This window comes from Danio aesculapii, chromosome 7 (genome assembly GCF_903798145.1).
Source record: "Danio aesculapii chromosome 7, fDanAes4.1, whole genome shotgun sequence".
In the NCBI taxonomy this organism is placed as follows: Eukaryota; Metazoa; Chordata; class Actinopteri; order Cypriniformes; family Danionidae; genus Danio; species Danio aesculapii.
In genome coordinates this window covers 6,046,138-6,072,920 of record NC_079441.1, presented here as the reverse complement: position 1 = coordinate 6,072,920, position 26,783 = coordinate 6,046,138, and the positions used below count along the sequence as shown (strand labels likewise).

General features: G+C 34.4%; 2 protein-coding genes across 2 annotated transcripts in view; both read left to right on the top strand.

Annotated features, from left to right (window-relative positions):
• Positions 1–1,941, top strand: part of cxcl19 (chemokine (C-X-C motif) ligand 19) — a 4,691-nt gene extending 2,750 nt beyond the window's left edge. The window contains exons 2-3 of the mRNA XM_056462661.1: positions 17–152; positions 1,517–1,941. Of these exons, the coding sequence (XP_056318636.1) occupies positions 17–152; positions 1,517–1,625 (245 nt within the window). The 3' untranslated portion in view covers positions 1,626–1,941. The remainder of the gene's footprint in view (positions 1–16; positions 153–1,516) is intronic.
• A 10,297-nt stretch (positions 1,942–12,238) lies between these two features.
• trmt10b (tRNA methyltransferase 10B) lies at positions 12,239–26,393 on the top strand. Its single transcript, XM_056462660.1, has 8 exons — positions 12,239–12,638; positions 14,866–14,971; positions 17,461–17,588; positions 19,826–19,978; positions 23,143–23,221; positions 24,032–24,099; positions 24,197–24,320; positions 26,202–26,393. The coding sequence occupies exons 1-8, from the start codon at positions 12,489–12,491 to the stop codon at positions 26,324–26,326; spliced, it is 933 nt and encodes a 310-aa protein (XP_056318635.1). The 5' UTR covers positions 12,239–12,488; the 3' UTR covers positions 26,327–26,393.
• Positions 26,394–26,783: the final 390 nt, after the last annotated feature.

Here is a 26,783-nt window from a genome sequence, read left to right as displayed (position 1 = left end):
GTGTGTTTGTTTTCAGCGGTGCAGCCTCTCGGTGCAGGCTACAACAGCCGCTGTGTGTGTCTGAAGCTGGAGTCTCGGGTCATCCCTCAGGATAACCTGCGGCGAGTGGTCATCCTGCCACGGGGCCCTCACTGCAAGACCACCGAGGTCATGTGAGTGTTTCTGGAGGAATGCAGAACTCTGTTACTCATCAACAGACGGGGCACTGTAGATGTCTGAGGAGTGATGTCATAAAAATGAACTATAGATAGATAGATGGAGAGACAGATATATTATCTATCTGTCTGTCTGTCTGTCTGTCATATGCAGTATCTATCTATCTATCTATCTATCTATCTATCTATCTATCTATCTATCTATCTATCTATCTATCTATCTATCTATCTATCTATCATCTATCATATGCAGTATCTATCTATCGTTCTATCTATCTGTCTGTCTGTCCATCCGTCCACCCACCCATCCATCCATCCATCCATCCATCCATCCATCCATCCATCCATCCATCCATCCATCCATCCATCCATCTATCTATCTATCTATCTATCTATCTATCTATCTATCTATCTATCTATCTATCTTATGCAGTATCTATCTATCGTTCTATCTGTCTGTCTGTCCATCCATCCATCCATCCATCCATCCATCCATCCATCATATGCAGTATCTATCTATCTATCTATCTATCTATCTATCTATCTATCTATCTATCTATCTATCTATCTATCTATCTATCTATCTATCTATCTATCTATCTATCGTTCTATCTATCTGTCTATCTATCTATCATCTACCTATCCATCCATCTATCCGTTCGTCCAGCTATCCATCTATCTATCTATCTATCTATCTATCTATCTATCTATCTATCTATCTATCTATCTATCTATCTATCTATCTATCTATCTATCTATCTATCTATCTATCTATCTATCTATCTATCTATCTGTCTGTCTGTCTGTCTTTTAATTTGTTTGTCTGTCCATCTATCTATCTATCTATCTATCTATCTATCTATCTATCTATCTATCTATCTATCTATCTATCTATCTATCTATCTATCTATCTATCTATCTATCTATCTATCTATCTTATGCAGTATCTATCTATCGTTCTATCTATCTGTCTATCTATCTATCATCTACCTATCCATCCATCTATCCGTTCGTCCAGCTATCCATCTATCTATCTATCTATCTATCTATCTATCTATCTATCTATCTATCTATCTATCTATCTATCTATCTATCTATCTATCTATCTATCTATCTATCTATCTATCTATCTACCTATCTATCTATCTATCTATCTATCTATCTATCTGTCTATCTATCTATCTATCTATCTGTCTGTCTATCTGTCTGTTTTCAGCATCTTTTCCTTTTGTACTCTTTGGTGTCACATAACAAATCATTCTAGACCTCTTTGGAGTTGTGTAATCCATCCTTGGTCGATAAAATATTTATTATTATATTATTTTGAAGTCTAACCTGTATGTTTTATTTTAATCTTTCAGTGCTGGTTTATCCAGTGGCGAGAGGATCTGCCTGAACCCCAGAACACAATGGGTTAAAAAACTCATCATGTTCATCGAGAAAAAAGAGCGAGCCAACAAGAAACTGTAGAAGACATTTATACTCTGATCAACATTTCTGCCAGTCAGAAAACAGCACATATACAGTATATATTCAGTTTTGTCTTGGAGAATAATTGTTTTGAAATTCTTTTTATATTGTGAGTCATTGATAATAATTAAACCAAGACACTATGAACTGAAATGATGTGTCTCTACACTACACACACTGTCTTTACACTGATTTATATATCGTTTTAATTGTTTACTAATGTAATCATCATGCTTTTCTGTGTTTCTTGTCATTGTTTCACTGCAGGAGAGTTATTAATGTTTTTTTAAATAAATATTTTATATGATAAAGTCAATTCTGCTCACTTTTATTGAACATCTGTCTCACATCGTCACCAGAAAACACATTTTCCACTGGAATTTTCATGCGTCTGAAATTTCTCAATGCATGGATTCTGTCCAGATAGAAGAATTTGATTCGAATCCAAAACATTATTAACCACTTAAATCACAAGCTTCAACAGCTCATAATGCTGGATAAATAAATCCACCTATTATTTTGGATTTTATTTATCATATTCAAGTTTTATGTGTAGCACTTTTTACAATAATTATTGTTTCAATGCAGCTTTAAAGGGCACCTATGGTAAAAAAATCTACTTTTCAAGCTGTTTGGACAGACATATGTGCATGTATGGTGTATAGACCGTCATATTGGGGTGATATAAACACACCCAGTGCTTTTTTTTCAATTTAACAACATAAAAATGGTGGACCAATTGGAGCGGTTTTCAAACCGACCACAACTTTACGTAGGAGTGCGGTCCCCCCGCCCACCAATATTGATTGACAGGCACGTCATCATATCCTCAGTTTGTTGATTCACGTCCGCCATTTTCAGCGTGAGTCGAAGCAATATCACTAAAGGAACACCCTTGCTCTATTTTTAGATGCAAGGCTCATTGGGCTCAACACAAGATCAATATTCTCCACATTATCGCTCTAATCGGAATTATTGGTTGTATCTTTAGGTAGGTTTGCAAACATGAGTACTTCTCATTGAGTCTACCTTATACTTCAGCCGTTTGCGTTTCTCGCGATCCCAGAAGCTCCGTGTGATCTTAACTAGCATGCGTTTTAGAATTCTGAACTTAGGTTTCTATCAGGGTACACTCAAGTTGACGGCTGGGCACCGCGGACCGCTGCAGAAACCTATGTTTAGAATTCAAAAATGTGTGGCGCGACGATTCGGGACACTTCATGTTTCTGCGCCACAGAGAGTGTCTGGTGTGCCGTGTCGTGGCTTCGAGCGGTGCATCCGGTGCCTCTGTCAAAGTTAATTCAGTGTGGGTGGTTATTAGTTTCTGTGTACAAGCTCGGCACTTGAAACTAGCACACAGTTGGCTGTAAAACTGTACAAAGACACATATGATTTTGTACTCTCTGCTTGGTCTGTGTCAGAGTCGTATATGTACGACTGATTGCTAAACCTCTCACTCCTGCTCCTTCTCGCAGTCTGCCTGTCTCTGTTGCAAATGCAGAGCGGGTGAGCTCATGGCCCCGCCCCCTTGTTACATTGGCGGGAAGCCGAAACTAATTTACATGTGAAGCAACACACCCCTAAATCAGCGAACTGTGGACACGCCCCCAACATGACACTTTTTAACACATTATAATAAAAAAATCTGAATTGTGTTTTAAACTGAACCTAAACTGGCACACTCAGAAGAACCATAATATTAATATTAAATCATAAAAAAGAGGTAAACTATGGGCCCTTTAAGAAAGGTGCACATTATTGCATTACAATCAAATATAAGTTATTATACATAAGCATATTTAACCTGCAGTTTTACATAGAAACAAACATATATAACGCATGAAACAGCAATATTGCCACAGCCATATCACCCTGCAGCCCAAGACTGGTTACTCACTGAAGATAAGCATGGCCGAGCTTGGTCAGTATCTGGATGGGAGACCACATAGGAAAACTAGGTTGCTGTTGGAAGTGGTGTTAGAGAGGCCAGCAGGGGACAGCTGGTCGCAGTCTGTGTGAGTCCTAATTCCCCAGTATAGTGAAGGGCACACCATACTGTCAGTGAGCACTGTCTTTCAGATGAGACGTCTCTGTGGTCATTAAAAATCTGGGACTTCTTGTAAAGAGTAGGGGTGTAACCCCGGTGTCCTGGCCAAATTCCCTCCATCGGTCCTTGCACATCATGGCCTCCCAACCATCCTGTGGCCGCCGTCGCATCATCCTAGTGGATGCTGCACACTGGTGGTGGTGTGGAAAGACCCCCCTCATGATTGTGAAGCGCATTGTGTGTAAATACATTACATTACATAAAAGGATTTCTAACAAAATGTCTGGCCCACTAAGACAGGAAAAGTGTGTCCAACGGGTTTATCAAGCCCACTCACCTGCATGGAGCACACTCACACATCCTACATTTATGTGATGCTTTACTAAAAATGTGATGCATTATTAGGAAGGCTTTTCCAGACTTTAGTAGCCATAAATGAGAATGCTCGACCTCCTTTAGTGGACTTTGCTATTATGGGTGCTACAAGAAATCCTGAGTTTTGAGATCTACTGCTAATCAAATCATTCTAGAAAAGGTAAGTGACATTCTAAGCCAAGGGTGTCCAAACTTGGTCCTGGAGGGCCGGTGTCCTGCTAAGTTTAGCTCCAACTTGCTTCAACACACCTGCCAGGAGGTTTCTAGTATATCTAGTAAAGGCTTGTTTAGCCGGTTCAGGTGTGTTTGATTAGGGTTGGAGCTAAACTCACCAGGCCCTCACCGGACTCACCGGCCCTCCAGGACCGAGCTTGGACATTCCTGTTCTAAGCTGAACTCTCGCTTGTATGTTGTATCTAGTGGGCGGCACGGTGGCTCAGTGGTAAGCATTGTCTCCTCACAGCAAGAAGGTCACTGGTTTGAGCCTCGGCTGCGTCAGTTGGCATTTCTGTGTGGAGTTTGCATGTCCTCCCCGTGTTAGTGTGGGTTTCCTCCAGGTGCTCCGGTTTACCCCACAGTCCAAACACATGCGCTATAGGTGAATTGAATAAACTAAATTGGCTGTAGTGTGTGTGTGTGTGTGTGTGTGTGTGTTTCCCAGTACTGGGTTGCAGCTATAAGGGCATTTACTCACCCTAAAACATATGCTGGAATAGTTGGTAGTTCATTCCACTGTGTCGACCCTTGATAAATTGACTAAGCTGAAAGAAAATGAATGAATGAATTCTTTGTAATAATTCTTACCTTCAGCTGTATTGTTGCATTCAGGACACAGATGTCTAGTTATAACATTTGTTATTAAGGCGTTTCTTATTAAGCAGATTATATATTCAGCTGGAAAATACCACTCATACCACTTTCACATCTCAGAGCTGAAACCAGCTTGTGTTTGTGTGTAAAGATCTGAGAACATTCAGCGGAAATGGATAATATTCATTCTTTACAAACACATTAACCCACAGCTTTCTTTACACAATAAACACGTCTGACTGAAATAACAACTGATTACGAAAGCATGTCCACTGGGGCTGTTTACATTCCTTTATTATCACATAGACGATCAGATCTGCAAATATTGCTGGCAGGACTTCAGAGCAGACGAGACACGTTTTTATGCTGGTTTGTAGATAAGCTTCTTTGTGAGGATTACACACTCTTTCAAACCAATTGAAAAACCCTTTAGTCAAATGAAGTGTGTGTTGATGATGTGATTCCTCAAACTGTAAAAGTCTGTCAAGTTTATGGTGAAAGAACAACAGCTTGCCAAAACTGCACTTTTACATGTCCCGTGAAATTAAAATGAAGTATTTTTTATGTTAGTATCAGTATGTTAAATTGAAGGATATCTATGCTCTAAAACCATAACAAAATTCAAGTTTGGAAGATATAAGGGAAGTTTCACAAACTAATTTCGAGAGGAGCACATGATATGTGTAGCTGCCGTCAGAAGCAATTCTTATTTATTACACTCTATAAACATACACTTTGTACAAAAGTTTGTTTAATTACTCTGTTTGATAACTGTTAATTCATTCTTTACTTGTTACGCTATTATGTGGGCGTGGTTAAGAGGTCCGCTCGCGAGTTCAATGAATAGCGTGAGAGTATTGGACACGGAAATGGAAGACGAACAGAGGAAAAGGCAGGTGCGCATTGTGATGCTCAGTCGCCAGTTTAGAGCATTACAGCCAAAAAACTGTTAGGATCGCAACTACAGCATTCCCAGAGCAAGCAGTTTGGCTGAATATTATCAGATGAGATGTAGGTGTGGTGTGATTTGCTTCGGAGTTCGACAGAACTTTATGATGTGCGTCATTGCAGAACAACCACACACATACATGCACAATCACCCACAACAACATAAACATATACAGAAACATTTAACTTCATCTGATCACCTGTTTTAACACACTCACTCCCCATAATACATTATACATTTATGGCATATGAAGATAAGACGCGGGAAAATGTGGCATACTGGCTGATGACATCATTTCGACGGATCGACTGCTGAAGTGATCACTGGACCTCCTGTTTATAAGGTGGACTTATTCTCTGAACCTATTGGGACTTATTTCATTGGAATTTATTTCACCACTATATTACAACTTCTCAGTATTGTAATTATTGTCATTCTTATATGATAATTGTTTGTTATTTACTTGGGCCTACGGTATTTATTTATTTTCTTTGATTGGTATTTTGATTATTATGTTTATGCATTAATCATAACTAAATTAATACATTGTTTGAACAAAATAATATGTGTCTGACCTCTTTACTCTTCTCCTATTCTTTGGACATCAACTGGATAATATATCCTTTAAGGTGGTATAGAACCGTACAGTAATCAGTGCATTCATACAGGCTTCCACACACACTTTACAGTTTAAAGGTCAATAAATAGTTAAAATGTTCAGAGTAATCATTAGAATAAATAAGTAATGTATATTTGTTGTTAATGCATGTTAATTCATTTAAAATTATTTAACTAAAACTATAAAGGGGAGGGGGGAACCTTTTCTTGTTTTGTTTAGCTTGGGAATTATTTCATTGTTGCAATCAAGATATTCTTGCGATGCACTACAAGTAGAACAGCCACGAGGTGCTGTGCTAATAACACCGATTAAGGATTAAGAAGTACAAAGAAGTTTGTTAAAGAGAAACTGCTACCCCTCAAGTTTATTCCTCTTGAGTTAGAGAGGCCAATGAGGTATGTGTTGTATAGTGTTAATGGATGTGAACATGTATGATTGTGTGTCCGTATGTTAATGTATAATTAGCCAATTAAGTGTATTTCCTTACATGTTGAATGTGCACTTTATCTTTTGGTTGTTTGTATGTTGTTCATTATGTGCAACATCACTTTTAAAGGGTTAATTTAAGTTTATGTATTTATTTTCATAGTTCTGACGGCATTATTGGGACATAAAGGAGTGCAAGGCTAGAATGTACAAGACATACTACAGACTCGCGTCCGAGTAAATGTCTGTTAAAATCAAAACGACTTGAGCCTTTGTTTCATCTCGAGGGGAGTAACAATATGATTGACTACAGCTGATCCTCATTGCTAATCATTAGCTAGCCTATCAGATCATTCTAAAACTACTATAAATATCCTGCCCCCCTCCCCCCTCCTCTTTCATGATCGGGCAACACGGTGGCTCAGTGGTTAGCACTGCTGCCTCGCAGTAAGAAGGCCATAGGTTCAAGTTCTAATTGAGCCAGTCGGCACTCCCTGCGGTTCTCCCTGTGTTTGCGTGGGTTGTCTCCGGGTCCTCCGGTTTCCTCCCACAGTCTAAAAACATGTACATAAGTGAAGCGTAATACAGTCACAAGCACTTAACGTATACATAGAAAAAGGGGGCACTCGAGAAACACCTGATCTCGTATCCTTCCTAATGCTCATTAGCCGCATTTCCACTATCGGGCCAGTGCGAGCCAGGGCTTTAATCGGGCCAGGCCGGGCCAATAGCCCGGGAGGTTGAGAAATGAGGCCGAAATCATGTCTCGTTTCCACTGTCGGGCTAGTTGCTCGCAGCGCGTCACGCAAACACCGCCCCCAGAACGTCCCCCGAATCAAACGTCACACAACCCGTCACACAACCCGCCCACTTCAGCGGGAACAAAAAACTCAAATTATAACCACAAACACAACCTGGCATCACTACGAGAGCTGGAAGATGGAGAACACTGAAGCGATTGCTTTTTTACTGTTTGTGGTCTGTTGGTGTAAGGCCAGACAGCGATCCCTGGATAAGGACATTCGAGTTCGGTGGCATTTACTTCCAACACAGATTTTTCTTAGTGAGTTGATCAAGCGCAATAGCAAAACAAATGTAAGGGAAGAAAGCATCTTGTCTCCTCTTTACCTGACAGGAAAACTCCACCTTTGTACGTAACCCCGCCCCGAAGCCCCAGTTGGCCCTCCTTGGCCCAAGGTATTCGGCGGGCCGAAAAAGGCCGGACGCTGGCCCCAAGGAAGCCCAGCTTTGGCCCGATTACGTCCCGGAAGTGATAGTGGAAACGCGACTGGCCTTGGCTCGCCCTGTTATAGGCGCGGTAGTGGAAACGCGGCTATTGACCAGGCGGGAACCTCGGGCTCATCTATCTCCGAGCTCAGGGTTCTCTCCCGGGACAGCATGCCAAACCTGCTATCATAGTCGAGCATTATCTAAGTGTGAACTCTTGAAACCTGACATAAACATCCAAAGCTTGCAGTTTTTCACTTCTGCCTAAATGAATTAGAGCTGTAATCGGGCCATAAAAGTTAGGCCCAACAGGACCTGAGCCCGACAAGTACATTTAGATTAGGTTAGGTTACTTTATTTACACCCGAAGGTAGAGTTGTTTTGCACCTTTTTAAAGCCAGAACCAGTTTAAGCCTGATTTTTATTGGTTTATAGTTCGCTTGAGTGCATGCGGCGAATGTGACGTCATCACTGTGTTTGCGGAGGTTCGCTTTGGGTGCGCGCGACATGATTTCGACTGGCGGAGCGCATGATTTTTTTTTTTTTTGAGACTCCAGCGAACTGTTCACGCGACGCCATGTTTGATTTGAGTTGAATATGAAACACTTTGAAGAGATTTTGTCTAAAACAGGTACGCCTGGACAGATATCTTTATGATCCGTGATCACTGAGATAACCAGATGATCAATAATTCTTCAGTGAAAAAGAAAGGAGGAAAGATTTTGTTAAAAAGTTTGGAAAAACCTTGAGGGATGAGTATGTTAAAGCCAGAACAATTTACCTGGGAAATAATGCAGGTAACTCAATGGTAAATGCCAAGTATTTATTAAAAAATACTTCCAGCAACCAGTAAGAAAACTGTAACTCAAAAGCGGCTACAACTTGAACCCCCTACAAAATCTGAATGGTTGAATATTGTTTCTAACGTTCAAAATATGGAGAGGACTTTTTCTTTAAAACTACAACTGGACAAATACTTCCAATATTGAGAGTATTTAGTCGAGAATGTAGCTATTAAGCAGTGCAATATGGCTGTATATCGTCACTGGTGGCACACAACGCATGCCTCCCACTAGTGCTGTTATACAGCCATATTGCACTGCTACTACTGTGATACTGCTCATATATATATATATATATATTTGTTTATTATTATTATTATTTGTTTTGTATTTTATTTTCCTTTTTTCCTTAAAGAAGAAATAAAAATAAAGTATAAAAAAGATGAACAAAACTCTGATGTGCATAACTCTAGCTAAAAGGAGCCGCAGTAATGTTAACGAAACAGCATATAAAGTGAAGAGTCAGGCAGGGAATTCTAAGAAAGTCAGTGTACAGTTATTCGCTGTATTTATTAAGGAAACTTACTGTTAACCAGGTTACAGATTTGTTTTACTGTAACATTTATACAGTTTTTTTACTGTTTAAACAAACAAACACATGAAAAATCCCTTTTTTCTGGAGTCACATGAAGCGTGACGACACTGTGATTTCACAATATGGACACGTATCAGAAATGATCAGCAGAATCATATGAAGAGTAATGGTGATGAATCACTATTGTTTACTGTTCTAGTTATATTAATATTAATATTATAAAAGGATTATAAAAGCAGCAAATGTAAATGTTAATGAGAATACAACACAATGAAAAGTTAAATAAGCGGGATAAATGAGCTGCATTTGTGGGGAGAGTACAGCAGAGGATTAGGGGCAACTAATAATAAAATAATAATAATAATAATAAAACCATCTCAAGATTATTATAAGATCTAAATAAATTCAAGAACAAATGACTAAAATATTGAGAAGAAACTCTTTAAATTTAGAGTAAAAAGTAGCTATTTAAAAAATAAAATTACAGAATAAAAGTCTAAATCCAATGTTAATTAATGAAGTCATTAAATTTTAAGAATAAAGTTGTTGTTTTTTAGGGGAAAAAAGTTACATTTAAATAATAAATTATAGAATAAAAGTCTAAATACAAGGTTAATTAATAAAGTCATTACATTTCGAGAGTAAGTTGTCGTGTTTCAAAATAAAAGTTGTTAAATTAGGAAAATACAATATGATAAATATGATGATAATAATAATAATAATAAAAATAATAATAATAATAATAATAATTTAATAAAATATGATGATGATAATAATAATAATAATAATTTAATATAACTATGATAATAGTAATAATAATAATAATAACAATAATAATAATAATAATAATAATTTAATATAAATATGATAATAATAATAATAATAATATTTTAATATAAATATGATAATAGTAATAATAATAATAATAATGATAATTTAATATAAATATGATAATAATAATATTAATAATAATAATAATATTTTAATATAAATATGATAATAGTAATAATAATAATAATAATAATAATAATAATAATGATAATTTAATATAAATATGATAATAATAATATTAATAATAATAATAATATTTTAATATAAATATGATAATAGTAATAATAATAATAATAATATTTTAATATAAATATGATAATAGTAATAATAATAATAATAATATTTTAATATAAATATGATACTAAAATTTTGTGTTTTGTGTTTTTTGTGTTTTGAAGAATAAGTAGTTATAATAAAAAAAGTATAAATAAAAGGTTAATTAATAATGTAATTACATTTCAAAATAAAAGTTGCTAAATTAGGAAAATATGATATGATAAATATGGTAATGTTGAAAATAATAATAATAATAATAATATGATAAATAATAATGATACTAAAAATTATAATAAAGTCGTTACATTTCGAGAGTAAGTTGTTGTGTTTCAAAATAAAAGTTGTTTAATTAGGAGAATATGATAATTATGATTATAATAATAATCATAATAACAATATAAATATGATAATAATAAAAACATTTATAATAAAGTCGTTGTGTTTTGAGGAATAAAAGTATAAAAAAAGGTTAATTAATAAAGTACTTACATTTCAAAATAAAAGCTGTTAAATTAGGAGAATATAATATATTAAACATTATGATAATAATAATAATAAAAATAATGATGATGATGATAATAATATAAATATGATAATATAAAACATTTATAATAAAGTTGTTGTGTTTTGAGAAATAAGTAATTACATTGAAAGAATAAACGTGTAAATAAAAGGTTTTTAATAAAACAATTACATTTCAAAATAAAAGTTGTTAAATTAGGAGAATATAATATGAAAAATAATAATAATAATAATAATGCTAATAATAATATCATAAATAATGATAAGAATAAAGAAAATTAAAATAAAGTTGTTGTGTTTTGAGAAATAAGTAGTTACATTAAAAGAATAAGCATGTAAATAAAAGGTTAATTAGTAAAGTAATTACATTTAAAAAAAATAATAATAATAATTAAATTTGGAGAAAAAACCCTAAGTATAAATTTTGAAAAAAAAAAAATTCATTAAGTTTTCGGTGGAAAATTAGTTACATTTAAAGAACAACTTCAGAATAAAGGTTTAATTAAAACAACAAATCATAACATCATCAAAACAATTTAAAATAAAATGTTGAGAATAAACTTACTACATTTGAGACTAAAGTCATTATTTTTGAAGGGAAAAAGTAGTTACATTTAAATTATAATTTAAGAATAAAAGTCTAAATACAAGGTTAATTAATAAAGTCATTACATTTCGAGAGTGAGTTCTTGTGCTTCAACAGAAAAAAAATTATATGAGAAGAAAAATATGATAAATAGTAATGATAAAAATAAAAAATTATTTATAAATTTGTTGTGTTTTGAAGAATAAGTAGTTACATTAAAAGAATAAAATAAATAAAAGGTTAATTAATAAAGTAATTAAATTTCAAAATAAAAGTTGTTAAATTTGGTGAAAAAAAACTCAAGAATAAATTTTTTAAAAATAAATTCATTAAGTTTTGAAGGAAAAAAATGTTTCATTTAAAGAACAATTCAAGAATAAAAGTTTAATTAAAAATAAATCATGCTTTACTGCAAGCACATCTCCTTTATAGTATAAGTTTACAAACAGCTATAATCAGGGCGCTATATTAAAATATAGAAATTTTACTTACATTTATACAGACATTTAACCCAGTTTACGAATTTTGCTACTACGTAGATGCGTGACGTCATAACAAAGCGCCAGTCTACCGACTTCCCAAAACACTTGCTGTTGCTGGTTTTCGTGTTGTTTACGATCCTTTATTTGTGTTACTTAACATACAATTGCATTTTTGTGGTTTATCAGTTACTCGTCGCTTTCGCGGAGACCTTCAGAAGTGTAAAAACACCGTACTTTCACTTTACCAGTCTCGTAATGTCTGTCATGACAGAAATATAATGAATTTTCGTTGTTCTCGGCAGAATATACGGTCTTTTATTTTCAGACATCCAACAGATGGAGGAAGAGCTTCATGTAAGCAGCTGTTCTGCAGACAATGGGTTTACTATAGTAAACGAGGCTCCGGTAGCGGATTTACTGGAGTTTCTGCACATTGACGTGGAGCTCGAGCACGCGCGTGACGACAGAGAAGAGACCGCGCGCTCGGTAATATTTCATAATGTATTTGAATATAATCTCTACCTCCAGCAATGTTAAAGCTTTAAAATCAACAACACTGTGTGAATCTTCAATTCAATTCACTTTTATTTGTATAGCGCTTATACAATGTAGATTGTGTCAAAGCAGCTTCACATAAATAGTAAATAGGAACAGTGTAGTTCAGTTTGTAGTGTTTAAGTTCAGTTCAGTTGAGCTCAGTTCAGTGTGGTTTAATAATCTTACAGTATTGTCTCTTTTCTACAATACCCAGCAGACTGTATTGTGTGTGACCTTTTATACATCACTGTGACCTTGCTTTAAGATAGATTTGAAGGGATCTTTGAAATTCATATTACCCCCTGCTTAATCTTTTGTTTCTCATTTTGTTTTGCTCTGTTGTCTATTTCTGTTGTTATAGGATTTATACAGTTTGTGTATATTTTTGTATTCCTCATGAACTTTCCAATAAAAATAATATATTTACATATATATATCATAATATAAATTGATCTTAAGAAATGTGCTTCTTTCTTAAGTAAATATGATGAGATCTTTCATACTACTTGAATCTTTATCTTTTTTATTGCATTATTATTATTGTTTTTTTTAATTATGTACTTTTTTGGTTTTGCTCTTTATCTTGTGTATCTAATGTGATTATTGTGTAAAAGAACCGTTCTCTTTTACTGTATTCTAAGTTGTATTATACAGTTTCTTGAAATTAATAAAAAATATTTCATAACATTAGTATAGATGAGAAATACCATGCACACAAACAAAAATGGTCCCATGGTAAACCCAAGATGTATTTGTTTAAAGTTGATCTTAAACAGTATATCGAAACCCTAAAAGACCTTAAAAAAAGCTACCAGGATAATAATTTGAGTCATTTGTAATTTATAGATCCCCTGTATTCTTGTTATTTTTTTATTTATTTTATAACTATATTTTTATTCTTTAGTGAGTTTGGGGTCAGTTTTTTTTTTTTTTTTTTCAGTATTTTTTATGATTTTTTTTTACAGAAAATGATTGTGTTTGGCGGCATTTATTAAATGTAAATATCTGATAAATATAAAAAAAATTAAATAACTTTTCTTATTTTATGTAGTTTCAACTGAAATTATTACTCTAGTCATTGTTGCTTTTTATTACTATTATCATTAATTATAATAATATTAATAATAATATTAATTATTATTATTATTAGAGTGATTTCTGAAGGATCATGTGACTCTGAAGACTGGAGTAATGAAGCTGAAAATTAATCTTTAAAATTACAGGAATAAATAATTAAATTATCTGATAATCAACTTTTGAACAGTTATTTTATAGTGCAATAACATTTCACAATTTTACATTTTGTACTGTATTTTTGATTAAATAAATGCAGCCTTGGTGAGCAGGAGAAGCTTATTTTAAAACACTTAAAAAGCTACTGACCCCAAACTTTTGACCGGTAGTAAATAAATGCATATATACAGTTAAAGTCAGAATTATTAGCCCCCTTTAATTTTTTTTATTTTTTAAATATTTCCCAAATGATGTTTAACAGAGCAAGGAAATTTTCACAGTATGTCTGATAATATTTTTTTCTCCTGGAGAAAGTCTCATTTGTTTTATTTCGGCTAGAATTAAAGCAGTTTTTAATTTTTTAAACACCATTTTAAGGTCAAAATGATTAGCCCCTTTAAGCTGTATTTTTTTTTTTCAACAGTCTACAAAACAGCTGAAAGGGCATCCGCTGCATAAGTAATATGCTGGATGAGTTGGCGGTTCCTTCCACTGTGGCAAATAAAGGGGCTAAGCTGAATGAAAAATGAATGAATTATTTATTATTTTTTTAATTTGTTATTTAATTAATATGTTATTTAATTTCTATTGTTCCCCATTGTTTTACTATTCTATGGCATCTAATGTCATGGTTATTAATATGATTGTATTGTTAAAACACATAATAAACAATTAAATATTTAATAATCTTCCACTAATGTTAGTTTTTGGTTGCTGTTTGGGTATTTTTTAAGGAGTTTTTTTAAGGATGTGCATTTAAAGTTTTGTTTTCCCACTTTGAGGTGAAGTTGGTTATATATTCACATTCAATAAAATAGTAAAGCAAAATAATAAAAAAAAAACATAAGAAAAAAAATTTCATTCAGACATAAAATAAAAAGATGCTGCTATTATGTCTGCTTTTGTGTGTCATTTAGTTGACAAATTATTTTTGCTTCTACAGAAAAATGTGATGCGGAAACAGCGTAACTGGGAGAGAAGACTGGAGGTGAAAAAAAGCAAAAGGAAAGAGGAGAAACTGCGAAAGAAGCTCAACAGACAAGATAAAGGTGATCAGACCATTAATACGTCACCTGTCTTATTGCGCTGTACAGTTTTATCATATCAAACTCACAGTTTTTAAGGGCACCTGTCATGCACAAATCACTTTTATAAGGTGTTTAAACACAGTTGTGTGTCAGCAGTGTGTGAATATAACCAGGTAATTATGGACACAATGTAATCATTCTGTTTGTTTATAATCAGATTCGATATAAACATTCTGCAGAAACACTTTGAATGACATTCTCCTTTTGCGCGTGTCATCAAAGGGGGAAAACCACGCCCACTAGTGACCCTCTCTCCCTCGTTAGCATAGAATGTCTTGTTTTTGAATCTGCCACTATGCTGACTCACAAGCATCTATAGCTCCGCCCACTTTTGAAAACAGCACAGTCTCCTTTGAATTTAAAGTGACAGTAACCAAAACGCCACGTTTAGGATCAGAGACTACAAGGGTCGGTTTTAAAGAGTTATAAAACATTATTTGTGGCATTTTTGAATCTTGATCATCTTATTATCATTGTTGTTGTTATTTGTATGGTTTTTTGTACAATGCATAATTATTTTAACACAGTTATGATTGCAAAGTAAAGCATTGCCATTATCATGCTGCTGATACGACAATTAAAATATACAGGTCAAAATTATTATCTCATATGTGAAATTTTAGTTCTTTTAAAGGGCACCTATGGTGAAAAATCTACTTTTCAAGCTGTTTGGACAGACATGTGTGTAGGTATAGTGTATAGTCCGTCATATTGGGGTGATATAAACACAGCCAGTCCTTTTTTTTTTCAATTTAACAACATTGTGGACCAATTGGAGCGGTTTTCAGATCGACCGCAACTTTACGTAGGAGAGCGGTCCCCCCGCCCACCAATATTGATTGACAGGCGCGTCATCATATCCTCAGTTTGTTGATTCACGTCCGCCATTTTCATCGTGAGTCGAAGCGATATCACTAAAGGAACACGCTAGCTCTATTTTTAGATGCAAGGCTCATTGGGCTCAACACAAGAGCAATATTCTCCACATTATCGCTCTAATCGGAATTATTGGTTGTATCTTTAGGTAGGTTTGCAAACATGTGTGCTTCTCATTGAGTCTACCTTATACTTCAGCCGTTTGCATTTCTCGCGGTCACAGAAGCTCCCTGTGATCTTAACTAGGTGCAGCTGGAAAGTGCGAGTGCGTTGCCTCACGTGCACGTCTCTCCATTAGAAATAAAATACTGAACTTGCCTGCAGGTCGCACACCAGAAGCGCTTCTCTGCGTAGCACCATGCATTTTAGAAATCTAAACATAGGTTTCTATCAGGGTACACACAACGGTGCCTCAAGTCATCGGCTGTCCGCAGCGCCCAGCCACGACTCAGAACACTTCGTGTTTCTGCCGCGCCACAGAGCGCCATCTGAATAGTTTCATTTTAAATAACATGCGAATGTGCATGTCTGGTGTGCCGTGTCGCGGCTCGGAGCAGCGGCTCTTGAAACAAAGCCCGGCACTTGAAACTACAAGCCCGGCACTTGAAACTAGCACACAGTTGGCTCTAAAACTATACAAAGACACAAATTATTTTGTACTCTCTGCTTGTTCTGTGTCCGAGTCGTACATGTATGGCTGAATGCTGGTCCTCACACTAATGTTGCTTCTCTCTGTCTGCCTGTCTGTTGGCAAACACAGAGCGGGGGAGCTCTTGGCTCCGCCCCCTTGTTACATTGGGCGGGAAGCTGAAACTAATTTACATGTGACGCAACACACCCCTAAATCTAAACTGTGGACACGCCTCCAAAAGGACACTTTTTAACACATTATAATAAAACAATCTGAATTGTGTTTTGAACTGAACCTAAACTGGCACACTCAGAAGAACCATAATATTAATATTAAATCATAAAAATTTTCCCAAGGGATGTTTAACGGAGAGCAGATTTTTTTCTCAGCACATTTCTAAGCATCATAGTTTTAATAACTCATTTCTAATAACTGATTTCTTTTCTCTTTGCCCTGATGACAGTAAATAATATTTGACTAAATATTTTTCAAGACACTTCTATACAGCTTAAAGTGACATTTAAAGGCTTAACTAGATTAATTAGGCAAGTTGAGGTAATAAGGCAAGTCATTGTATACCAGTGGTTTGTTTTGTAGACAATCAAAAAATAAGGGGGCTAATAATATTGACCTTAAAATAGTTTTTTTTATTTTTTATAAAAACTGCTTTTATTGTAGCCGAAATAAAACGCATAAGACTTTCTCAGGAAGGAAAAATATTCCTTACTTGCTCTGTTAAACTTTGCCTGGGAAATATATATATTTTCTAAAATTCACAAGAGTACAAATAATTTTGAATCAGCTGTAAATAAATAAATAAATAAATAAATAAAACAATTGCAGTCTTAGTTTTCATGAGAGACTAAAAAAACCTGAAACATGAACTATATGTTATATTATGTTCTGTTGCTGCTTTCTAGCTGACCTGTGTTCTGTCTTGCAGATGTGAATGATGTGCAGCTCAGTAAACGCGTCATTAAAGCCAGCGCCAAAGAGAGACTGGAGGAGGCGCGAGCAGCAGGACTGCGTCTGTGTGTCGACCTCAGCATGACTGAACATCTCACACACAAGGTCAGATTCACATGCAGGATACCTGTGCATGATGCTAGATGCACGACCTTCTATTTAAGCGCACCTATTATGCAAAAATCACTGTGATAAGGGGTTTAAACACAGTTGTGTGTCAGCAGTGTGTGAATATAAGCAGCTTCTAATGGTAAAATGTATTAATATTATTTGTTATAATCAGACTTGATAAAAACAGTCTGCAGAAACACTTTGATTGGCATTCTCCCTTTGTACGTGTCATCAGAGGTAGAAGGCCCCGCCTTCTTAAAAATATTTAATATTTAATATAAAATATTTTTGCCCTGCCTGTGACGTCACACATAGGTTTCTAAAGAGCGCAAAAGAAGCTACCAGTAGATGTGGCCAACTGTTGCCTTTTTGTTCGCGCATCATCGCACCGACCAGGGGATACCAAACAAGGGCAAAGAGGCGGAGCTACAGACGCATGCTAGCATTTTGCTTAGACAGGGTTTTCTATGGGAGAAATGCTTAATACTTCATTAACTACGACTCGTTTGTGTTCTGACCGCATGTGCCTGGTTGTATACTATAGCAATAAAGTGTTTAGACTTTTAAAAACACTGTTGTAATTAGGCTTGGGTACCGAAACCCGGTGCCATTATAGCACCAGTACCTTTGTAACTGGTATGTACCGGATCAAATCAGCATATGAAGGTGGCAGTCTTTGTACTTTATTTCGAAGTGCAGATTGCATACGCTTTATTAATATATATATATTTTAACTTTATATATAAAAAAATATATTTACTATTTTCCAAGTGTATAACTACTGTAAGAAAATATCAGCATTCTGTACATACTTTCAGTATTATCTTTGCTTGAACTGACCCGATCTAATCCTGTTTATATGAAATGAGCCTGCTCCCTTGCAGGTTTAAGCTACCAGAACTGTTGCTGACAACAAGTCTCAAATGAGTTTTGAAGAACGAAACGATCCTGGATCGTCTCAAATCGCGTCAATATCCAAATCCAGCTAATTGAGTAATCCACGTACGAAGAACGGACCCCAGGATGACCAATAACTCTCTGCAACTAATTAAATATAGAACAGAAGTGTTATTATTAGGTCCTGCTGCTACCAACGTTTCAATTAAAACGCAGCTAGTAGGAGTCCTAAATGACAATCTGCACAATCACGCCAAGAATCTCGGAGTTATCTTTGATCCACTCTTGCAGTTTGACAAGCATGTAAATGCAGTTGTGAAGAGCAGCTTTTTCCAGCTTAGATTGGTGGCTAAAGTTAAACTGTTTCTTTTCTTTAGAAATTGTAACACATGCTTTAATCTCCTCTCGGTTAGACTACTGCAACTCTTTGTACATTGGTCTACCTCAGTCAACACTCTCTCGGTTACAGTTGGTCCAGAATGCAGCCTGCAGATTAATAACAGGAACTAAGTAAGAGATCATATCTCCCCTGTCCTCGCCTCATTGCACTGCCTTCCTATAAAATTCAGAGTTGATTTTCAAATCCTTCTCTTCACTTATAAAGCATTGCACAATTCTGCCCTGGCCTATGTCAGTGAACTTATTAGGCCATATACAGCTTGTATACCGTTAAGATCCCATGACCAGTTTCTTTTGTCTGTCCCTCAGTCTTGCTGCAAATCAAAAGGTCATCGAGCTTTCTGTGTTGCGGCCACAAGGCTCTGGAACAGTCTCCCTCTGAACATCAGGATTTCTCCTTTATTGGATGCTGTTAAATCTAATTTAAAGATTTCATTTTACTCTCTTGTCTTTGAGTGACACATGCATGTTATTTCTTATCTGTAGTTTAGTATTACTTGTATATTTCCTTATATTTTTAATACCAGTGTTTTGTTTGTTTTTTTTTATTGTAAAGCGCTTTGGATCAACTACGGTTGTGTAAAATTGTGCTCTATAAATAAAGTTTGCCTTGCTTTGTCAGTGGGAATACTTTCATAGGGGTGTGAATAGTTGTGCTAGACCAGGGGTGGGCAAACTCGGTCCTGGAGGGCCGGTGTCCTGCACAGTTTGGCTCCAGCTCTGATCAAACACACCTGCTTATAGATAATTAGTGATCTTGCAGACATTGATTAGCATGTTCAGGTGTGTTTGATTAGAGTTGAAGCTAAACTGTGCAGGACACCGGCCCTCCAGGACCGAGTTTGCCCACCTCTGTGCTAGACAAATATTTAACAAAAGAAAAAACTGTGCTTGTTTTCATTAAGAGCGATTTTATTGGTGCTTTTGTCTCATAGGAAATCAGTCGTCTTGCGGCTCAGATCAGACGCCTCTATGGATCCAATAAAAAGGCCTTACAGCCGTTCCACATTTTCCTGACGGAGCTACAAGAGGACAGTCTGCTGTATAAGGAGTGTGTTCGGATGAATGACGGCTTCATGCATTATTTGGTGAGAGGATTCAGTCTAATCCTGGTTTAATATTAAAAATGTAGCACAATTTATAAAGCACAACTAACGTTGACCAGAGTGCTGTCTAGCAGTGTTTCTCAACCACATTCCTGTAGGACCACCAGCTCTGCATAATTTATATGTCTTCTTTACCAAATACACCTGATTCAGATCATCAGCTCATTACCAGAGACTGGCAGAACATTTGCAGTCCAAAACATGCAGTGCTCCAGGAACGTGGTTGAGAAACACTGATGTACGGAATAGATAAACCGCAAAAAAGCGTGATAAAAAAGCAACAAAGCATAAAGGAGAGTGTATTCTTAAAAGGGGCGTTAAAATCATGGTAATAAGCCAGATCAAATAGAAATCATTTTAATCTTTAAACATAAGATGGGCTGTTCCATAATTGATTAATCATTTTTGAGCACTTGTGCCAAAAGCTCTATCCCCCCTCGAATTTTAGTCTACTTCTGGGAACCACCAAGAGCCTTTAGTTGGCTTACCTATAGTGAAGTTGGCTTGTTCTATCAGCAAGTCAGAGAGATATGAGGGTGCTAAACCATGTAACTACTTAAAAACTAATAAGAGAATTTGAAAAAGAGTTCTGTATTGCACAAGTAGCCAATGTAAAGACAGAACAGGAGTAACACCACAATCTCTGTTTTACCCTTTTTAGACTTAAAAAGTTTAGAGACATCCATGTGTTAACATCCAAGAGGCAGTCAGCCACCTGGTCTAAATCACTCTTACGTTTTAGAGGAAGATATATTAGAGTGTCATCCACATAACAATGGTAGCTTAGCAATGGGGGCCTCAGCGAGCTTTGTGGGGGGTCGGGTCATATTTAAAAAAAGTTCTTAGCAGTGGACAATTAGGAGAATGATCATGTTGCCTTAGTTCATTTTATCCCCTAGCTCAGTGGTCTTCAACCACCGGTCCGTGGATCAGTTGGTACCAGGAAAAGAAATCATTAATTATTTCTGTTTTATTTATTATCTGAGTCTGAACGATCTTTTATTTTGAAAAGTCTTTTATTTTGAAAAATGACCGTATTGTTTCACTTGCGTCCAATGACTGTATAAACGTTTCGGTCACTTGAGCGCCCAATTTTAACCCACAAGCAGCAAAATGAGTAAGAAACCGGAGTCTTTAAAAAGTTTCTTTGCTAATGGAAAAAAAGCCAAGTGAAAGACCCGCGAGCTGCCAAGGAATAGAGCCGCAACCCACTTGTCAACAAATCAGGTGAATCCACCATGGCTGTGCAAGAAGATCAGCTGATGGAGATTGCAAATGATGGCGGCATATCACGTATTTCTAGACTTTGAACAAGTTTGTTGTTTCCAATGGAGGTGCGCGGCGTGACCATAGACTGTAAAATATATGGACGGAGTATCCGTGACGTCACCCATAGGTTTCTGAACTCTGCAAAAGAAGCTACAAGTAGGCGCGGCCAACCGTCGCCATTTTGTTCGCGCGTCATCGCACCCACGGCGGGATACCAAAGAAGGGCAAAGAGGCGGAGAGTGAGCGGAGCTACAGACACCTGCTGGCACTTTGCTTAGACCTGGCAGACAGACTTTACTTTGGGAGAAACGCTTGATACTCTATTACCTGCGACTCGTTTGTGTTCTGACCACATGTGCTTGGCTGTACACTATATCAATAAAGTGTTTAGACTTTTAAAAACACTGTAGTGAGCTACATTGAGCCACTAAACATTGCTCTTATGATGTTTTTCTACAGGAGGAAAGAGCGAATTACTTCCAAACACTTCAGATATAGTGTGTGTTAGTAAATGCAGGACTATTGATGAACTCCAGCATAACACTGTATGATAACGCTTCAGATGACTGTTCTAGAGCCTACAGCTAATCAATCTGTCACATTCTGGAGATGGTATACAAGTATATAACTTTACTCACATGGGAAACGGAGACCACATGAATGGTTTATGAGCACAATTAAGTGCACACAGCATCACATATCATCTGATAATTGTAAGAAATAAGTCCAAAAGGCAGCTGACTGTGTAAAGCCACACAAAACAGAACAAAAATACGATGAATATGCCGAGATCAGTGGCTAATCTGCCGGATTCAGCTGAGGTGAAGTGACGGCGACCAGCGAGACCTAGCTGTCACTCAAGTGGCCACGCCCTTAATTATGCAAATTAATTTAACCTAATATAAAGGAAATGGATGAGTTATAAAAACATTCACCCCCCTCACAGTTGTCATGGAGGGTAATAATAGCTATATGAACCAAAATCGTTCTTTGTACCAGGCTGTAAACACCTTTTTTTCTGCTGTAAAGTTGGCCATTCTAACAGTGGGCTCAATTGCAATTTGCTCTATTATGAAGCCAGGACTAGCGGAATTTTGATGAATTGCAGTTTCAGTTACTTCCGTATTGGCTTTCCCGAGGGAGAGCGGGAGGTTGCCGCTTGGGCGTGACACGCTCGCACCAATGAACCCAGGGCCGCGACGCGAGTGCACCGCGAGTCATGTGACAAGAATTGACAGATCAGCTTCAGCTTGTATGGAATATTCATATTTCGGTAAGAGTAATTTTCTCAGACGAACACAGAACACCCAAACGCTGCAGTACTTTGTAATTTTCTCCATAAATAAAACTTGTATCAGAGAGTGACAGCAATGTTTTGTCAGTTTGTTATCCTCTGAGAAAACGGTTGATGGTCACATAGCAACTTACGAAATCCCTTGTGAGAGCATATGCTAGTGTGTTTATCCCTGGGTTCCTCCTAATGGAAGACAATGCTAGATCTCATATGGCTGGAGTGTGTCAGTAGTTTTTGCAAGATGAAGGTATTAATGCTATGGACCGGCCCACCCCTTCCCCAGACATGAATCCAATTGAGCACATCTGGGACATCATGTCTTGCTCCATCCACCAATGCCACATTGCACCACAGGATGCTTTAGTCCAGGTCTGGGAGGGGATACAGAGGAGCAGTGAAGTTTGCCAGTGTTAATTGAGAAACTCCTGTTAGTAAGATAAGACTAAAACCAATTTAGGGCTGTACACCTGACGCCCACTACCTGCTCGAAGCGTGATTAAAGAACATTGTGGTCCACAGTATTGAATTCTGCGCTAAAAGTACCCGTACATTTATACTGTAATTGTTGCTTCATGTCCTGCAGATTGATGTGACGGAGGAAAGCTGGTTTCATCTGTTCCCCTCTGAAGATGTGATCTATTTAACTCCGGACGCAAGCGAAGGTTCGTATCATGCATATTTTAATTTGCATACAAACTGTATTTAAAGCCGGCGTGAAATCAAAGTACTTTTTAATGCACACTCTTTATTTCCGTCACCGTCCCGCCACCAGGATTAAGTTTACATCACTTTTTTGCAATTAAATCCTAATCTAATCATGACAAACGATATCATTTGAAAGGTCTGAGACTTCTGAATACATATTTCACCATTGTTTTTTGTTACATAAAAGGAGTAATTTATTAATACACATTTACTCTCACCCTACAACCTGTGGGACCATTTATGTATATGTTTTTAGACCATAATATTATAATCTAACCATAAAGCAATCATGACAAACTACGTATCATGTGAAAGCTTTAAATTTGTAGTTTCCAAATACAGCTTAATGGAGCCAATAATTTTGACCTTTAAAATGGTTTTAAAATAATTAAAAACTGCTTTTATTCTAGCTGAAATAAAACAAATAAGACTTTCTCCAGAAGAAAAAATATTATCAGACATACTGTGGAAATTTCCTTGCCCTGTTAAACATCAGTTGGGAAATATTTAAAAAATGAAAGAAATTTTAAAGGGGGTTTAATAATTCTGATTGTAACTGTATGCATATTTCATTGTCACTTAATTTTAATAGTTTTAATATTAGTTAACATCCGCCGTTGCTCATTGAATGTTCAGGTTCACTCCCAGATAAATTAGATTACTGGAGTAAAATATTGAGAGAGTGATATTAACCCAATTAAGTCATAAAATGAAGATAAACAGTGTGACCGCTGCATTTAATCGTTTCATTTTTAATGTCCTGTTAGCTCTAGAAAGCGTGGAGGAAGATAAAATCTACATCCTCGGAGGTTTAGTGGATGAAACCATTCAAAAGGTGAGATTTATGCTTGTGTTTCTATTTTAATTTATTAATAATAAGTTAAAGAGATTTTAGAAACCGCTAAGATAAAGATCTCACTGCTGTGTTGAAGAAAATAAGCTACACGAAGGCCAAAGACCTCGGTGTTCGTACAGCACGGCTGCCTATTGATGAGTACATGGTGAAGAAAGAAAACCCCAAAAACTTCCACTCCAAAATCCTGGCCATCAACCAAGGTATCACTTTCTCTGAGCTTCACATGCTACAGTGTATAATAACAACACCTGTTTGAGATAAAACTAGTAGAATATTAGTAATCTAAGGGGTTAAAAAAGTAGAAATATTGAGAAAAGTACCATTAAATTGTCTAAATTAATATATTTGCAATGCACATTACTAAACAACAGCTGAGTATTTACAGTATATTTACTGTGGTAAATTTATCAAATATCTTCACAGAACACAATCTTTACCTAATATACTTAAGATTGTTGGCATAAAAGATTAATCTATATTTTGATGCATGCACTGTATAATATGCCCATGCTACTTTTTTAATTTAAAGGAAAGCCCCTTGAGATGCAAATGTGTTTGAGATGTTATTTTTACTATTGTTTTAATTCATTTATTTATTTTATGTATAGTACATACATATTTTGTACAGATATTTTACTAATTTATTCATTTTATATGTGTATATCTGTGTGTATATATATATATATATATATATATATATATATATATATATATATATATATATATATATATATATATATATTAGTATATGTGTATGTGTATTCTGTATTTTTATTTCATATATAGTACATCTATATTTGTACTATGTTTATTGTTTTAATTAATTTGTTTATTTTATATTTGTATGTGCATATGTATCTTTTAATTTATTTATTTATATATAGTATTGTGTATATTTTTGCTATTTTTTCTATTATTTTAATTCATTTATTTTTTTAAATAGTAAATGTATATTTTTATTATATATTATATTTTTGTACTATTTCTATTGTTTTAATTTATTTATGAATAGTATATGTGTAGTATATTTATATTACTATTTCTTTCTATTGCTTTAATTCATTTATTTTATATATATATAGTACATGTATATTTTTACTATTCAATTGTTTTTATTTTATATATAGTATATGTATATTTTTTACTTTTATTTCATATATAGTACATCTATATTTTTCCTATTTTTATTGTTTTATTTAATTAATTAATTTATTTTATATTTAGTAAATGTATATACTTTTACAGTATTTTTATTTTTTATATTTTTCTTTTAATTTATTTATTTTTATAAATAGTATTGTGTATATTTTTACTATTGTTTTCCATTTAATTTATTTTATAATGTGTATATATATATTTTTTGTCATTTGTTTTAATTAATTTATTATATATGTGTGTGTGTATATATATATATCTCATATGTATATTCTTAACTTTTTTTATTGTTTTAATTTGGTTATTTTATAAATAGTACATGTATATTTTTACTATTATTTTAATTATTAATTTTATATATAGTACATGTGTATGTTGTACTATTATACTATCTTATTATTGTTTTAATAAATTAATTTATTCTTTACTTTTATTTCATATATAGTGTATCTATTTTTGCATATATATTATGTCAATATTTTTTACTATTCTTTTAATGAATTTATTATATATATATATATATATATATATATATATATATATATATATATATATATATATATATATATATATATATATATATATATATATATATATATATATAATACATGTATATTTCTTACTATTTTTCTATTTTTTTAATTCATTTATTTATTTTATATATAGTATAAGTTTATATATTTTTTTTTATACCTATATAGTACATGTATATTTTTGTTTACTATTTTTGTATTGTTTTAATTATTTCATCCATTTTATATATAGTAGATGAATATTATGTATGCTGAAAATTTGGTCAAATATTCTAAGTAGGATATTGAAATATTAATGTTTTTAAGATGAAGCTGAGCTATATTGCTGCTATCCTTCTATCCTGAATAAATATCAGTAACTCTCTGTATGCTGCTCTCTGTGTTGTCTTTCAGTGTTTGATGTCCTCCTGACGTATCGGGACACCAGAGATTGGACTAAAGCTCTTATGGCAGGAATCCCTCCTGGAAAAGGATTTGTTATAGCATCGGCAGCGTCTAAACCTCTGGAAGAGACGTAGACATTCACAGGCTGTCATTTCACAGCGTTTATCAGTATATATTAACAGTCAGTGTGTGTGTATGTGTATATGCATATATATATATATATATATATATATATATATATATATATATATATATATATATATATATATATATATATATATATACATATATATATATATATATATATATATATATACATATATATATATATATATATATACATATATATATATACATATATACATATATATATATATATATATATATATATATATATATATATATATATATATATATATATATATATATTGATATATATTGATATATATATATATATATATATATTGATATATACATATATACGGATATACTGTCATATCTGGCCTTTCTTTTATATTATATTTTTTTTATATTTTCTGACTATTAATGTTAAATATTTAGGTAGTTTGATTTTATCATAATTTATTTACA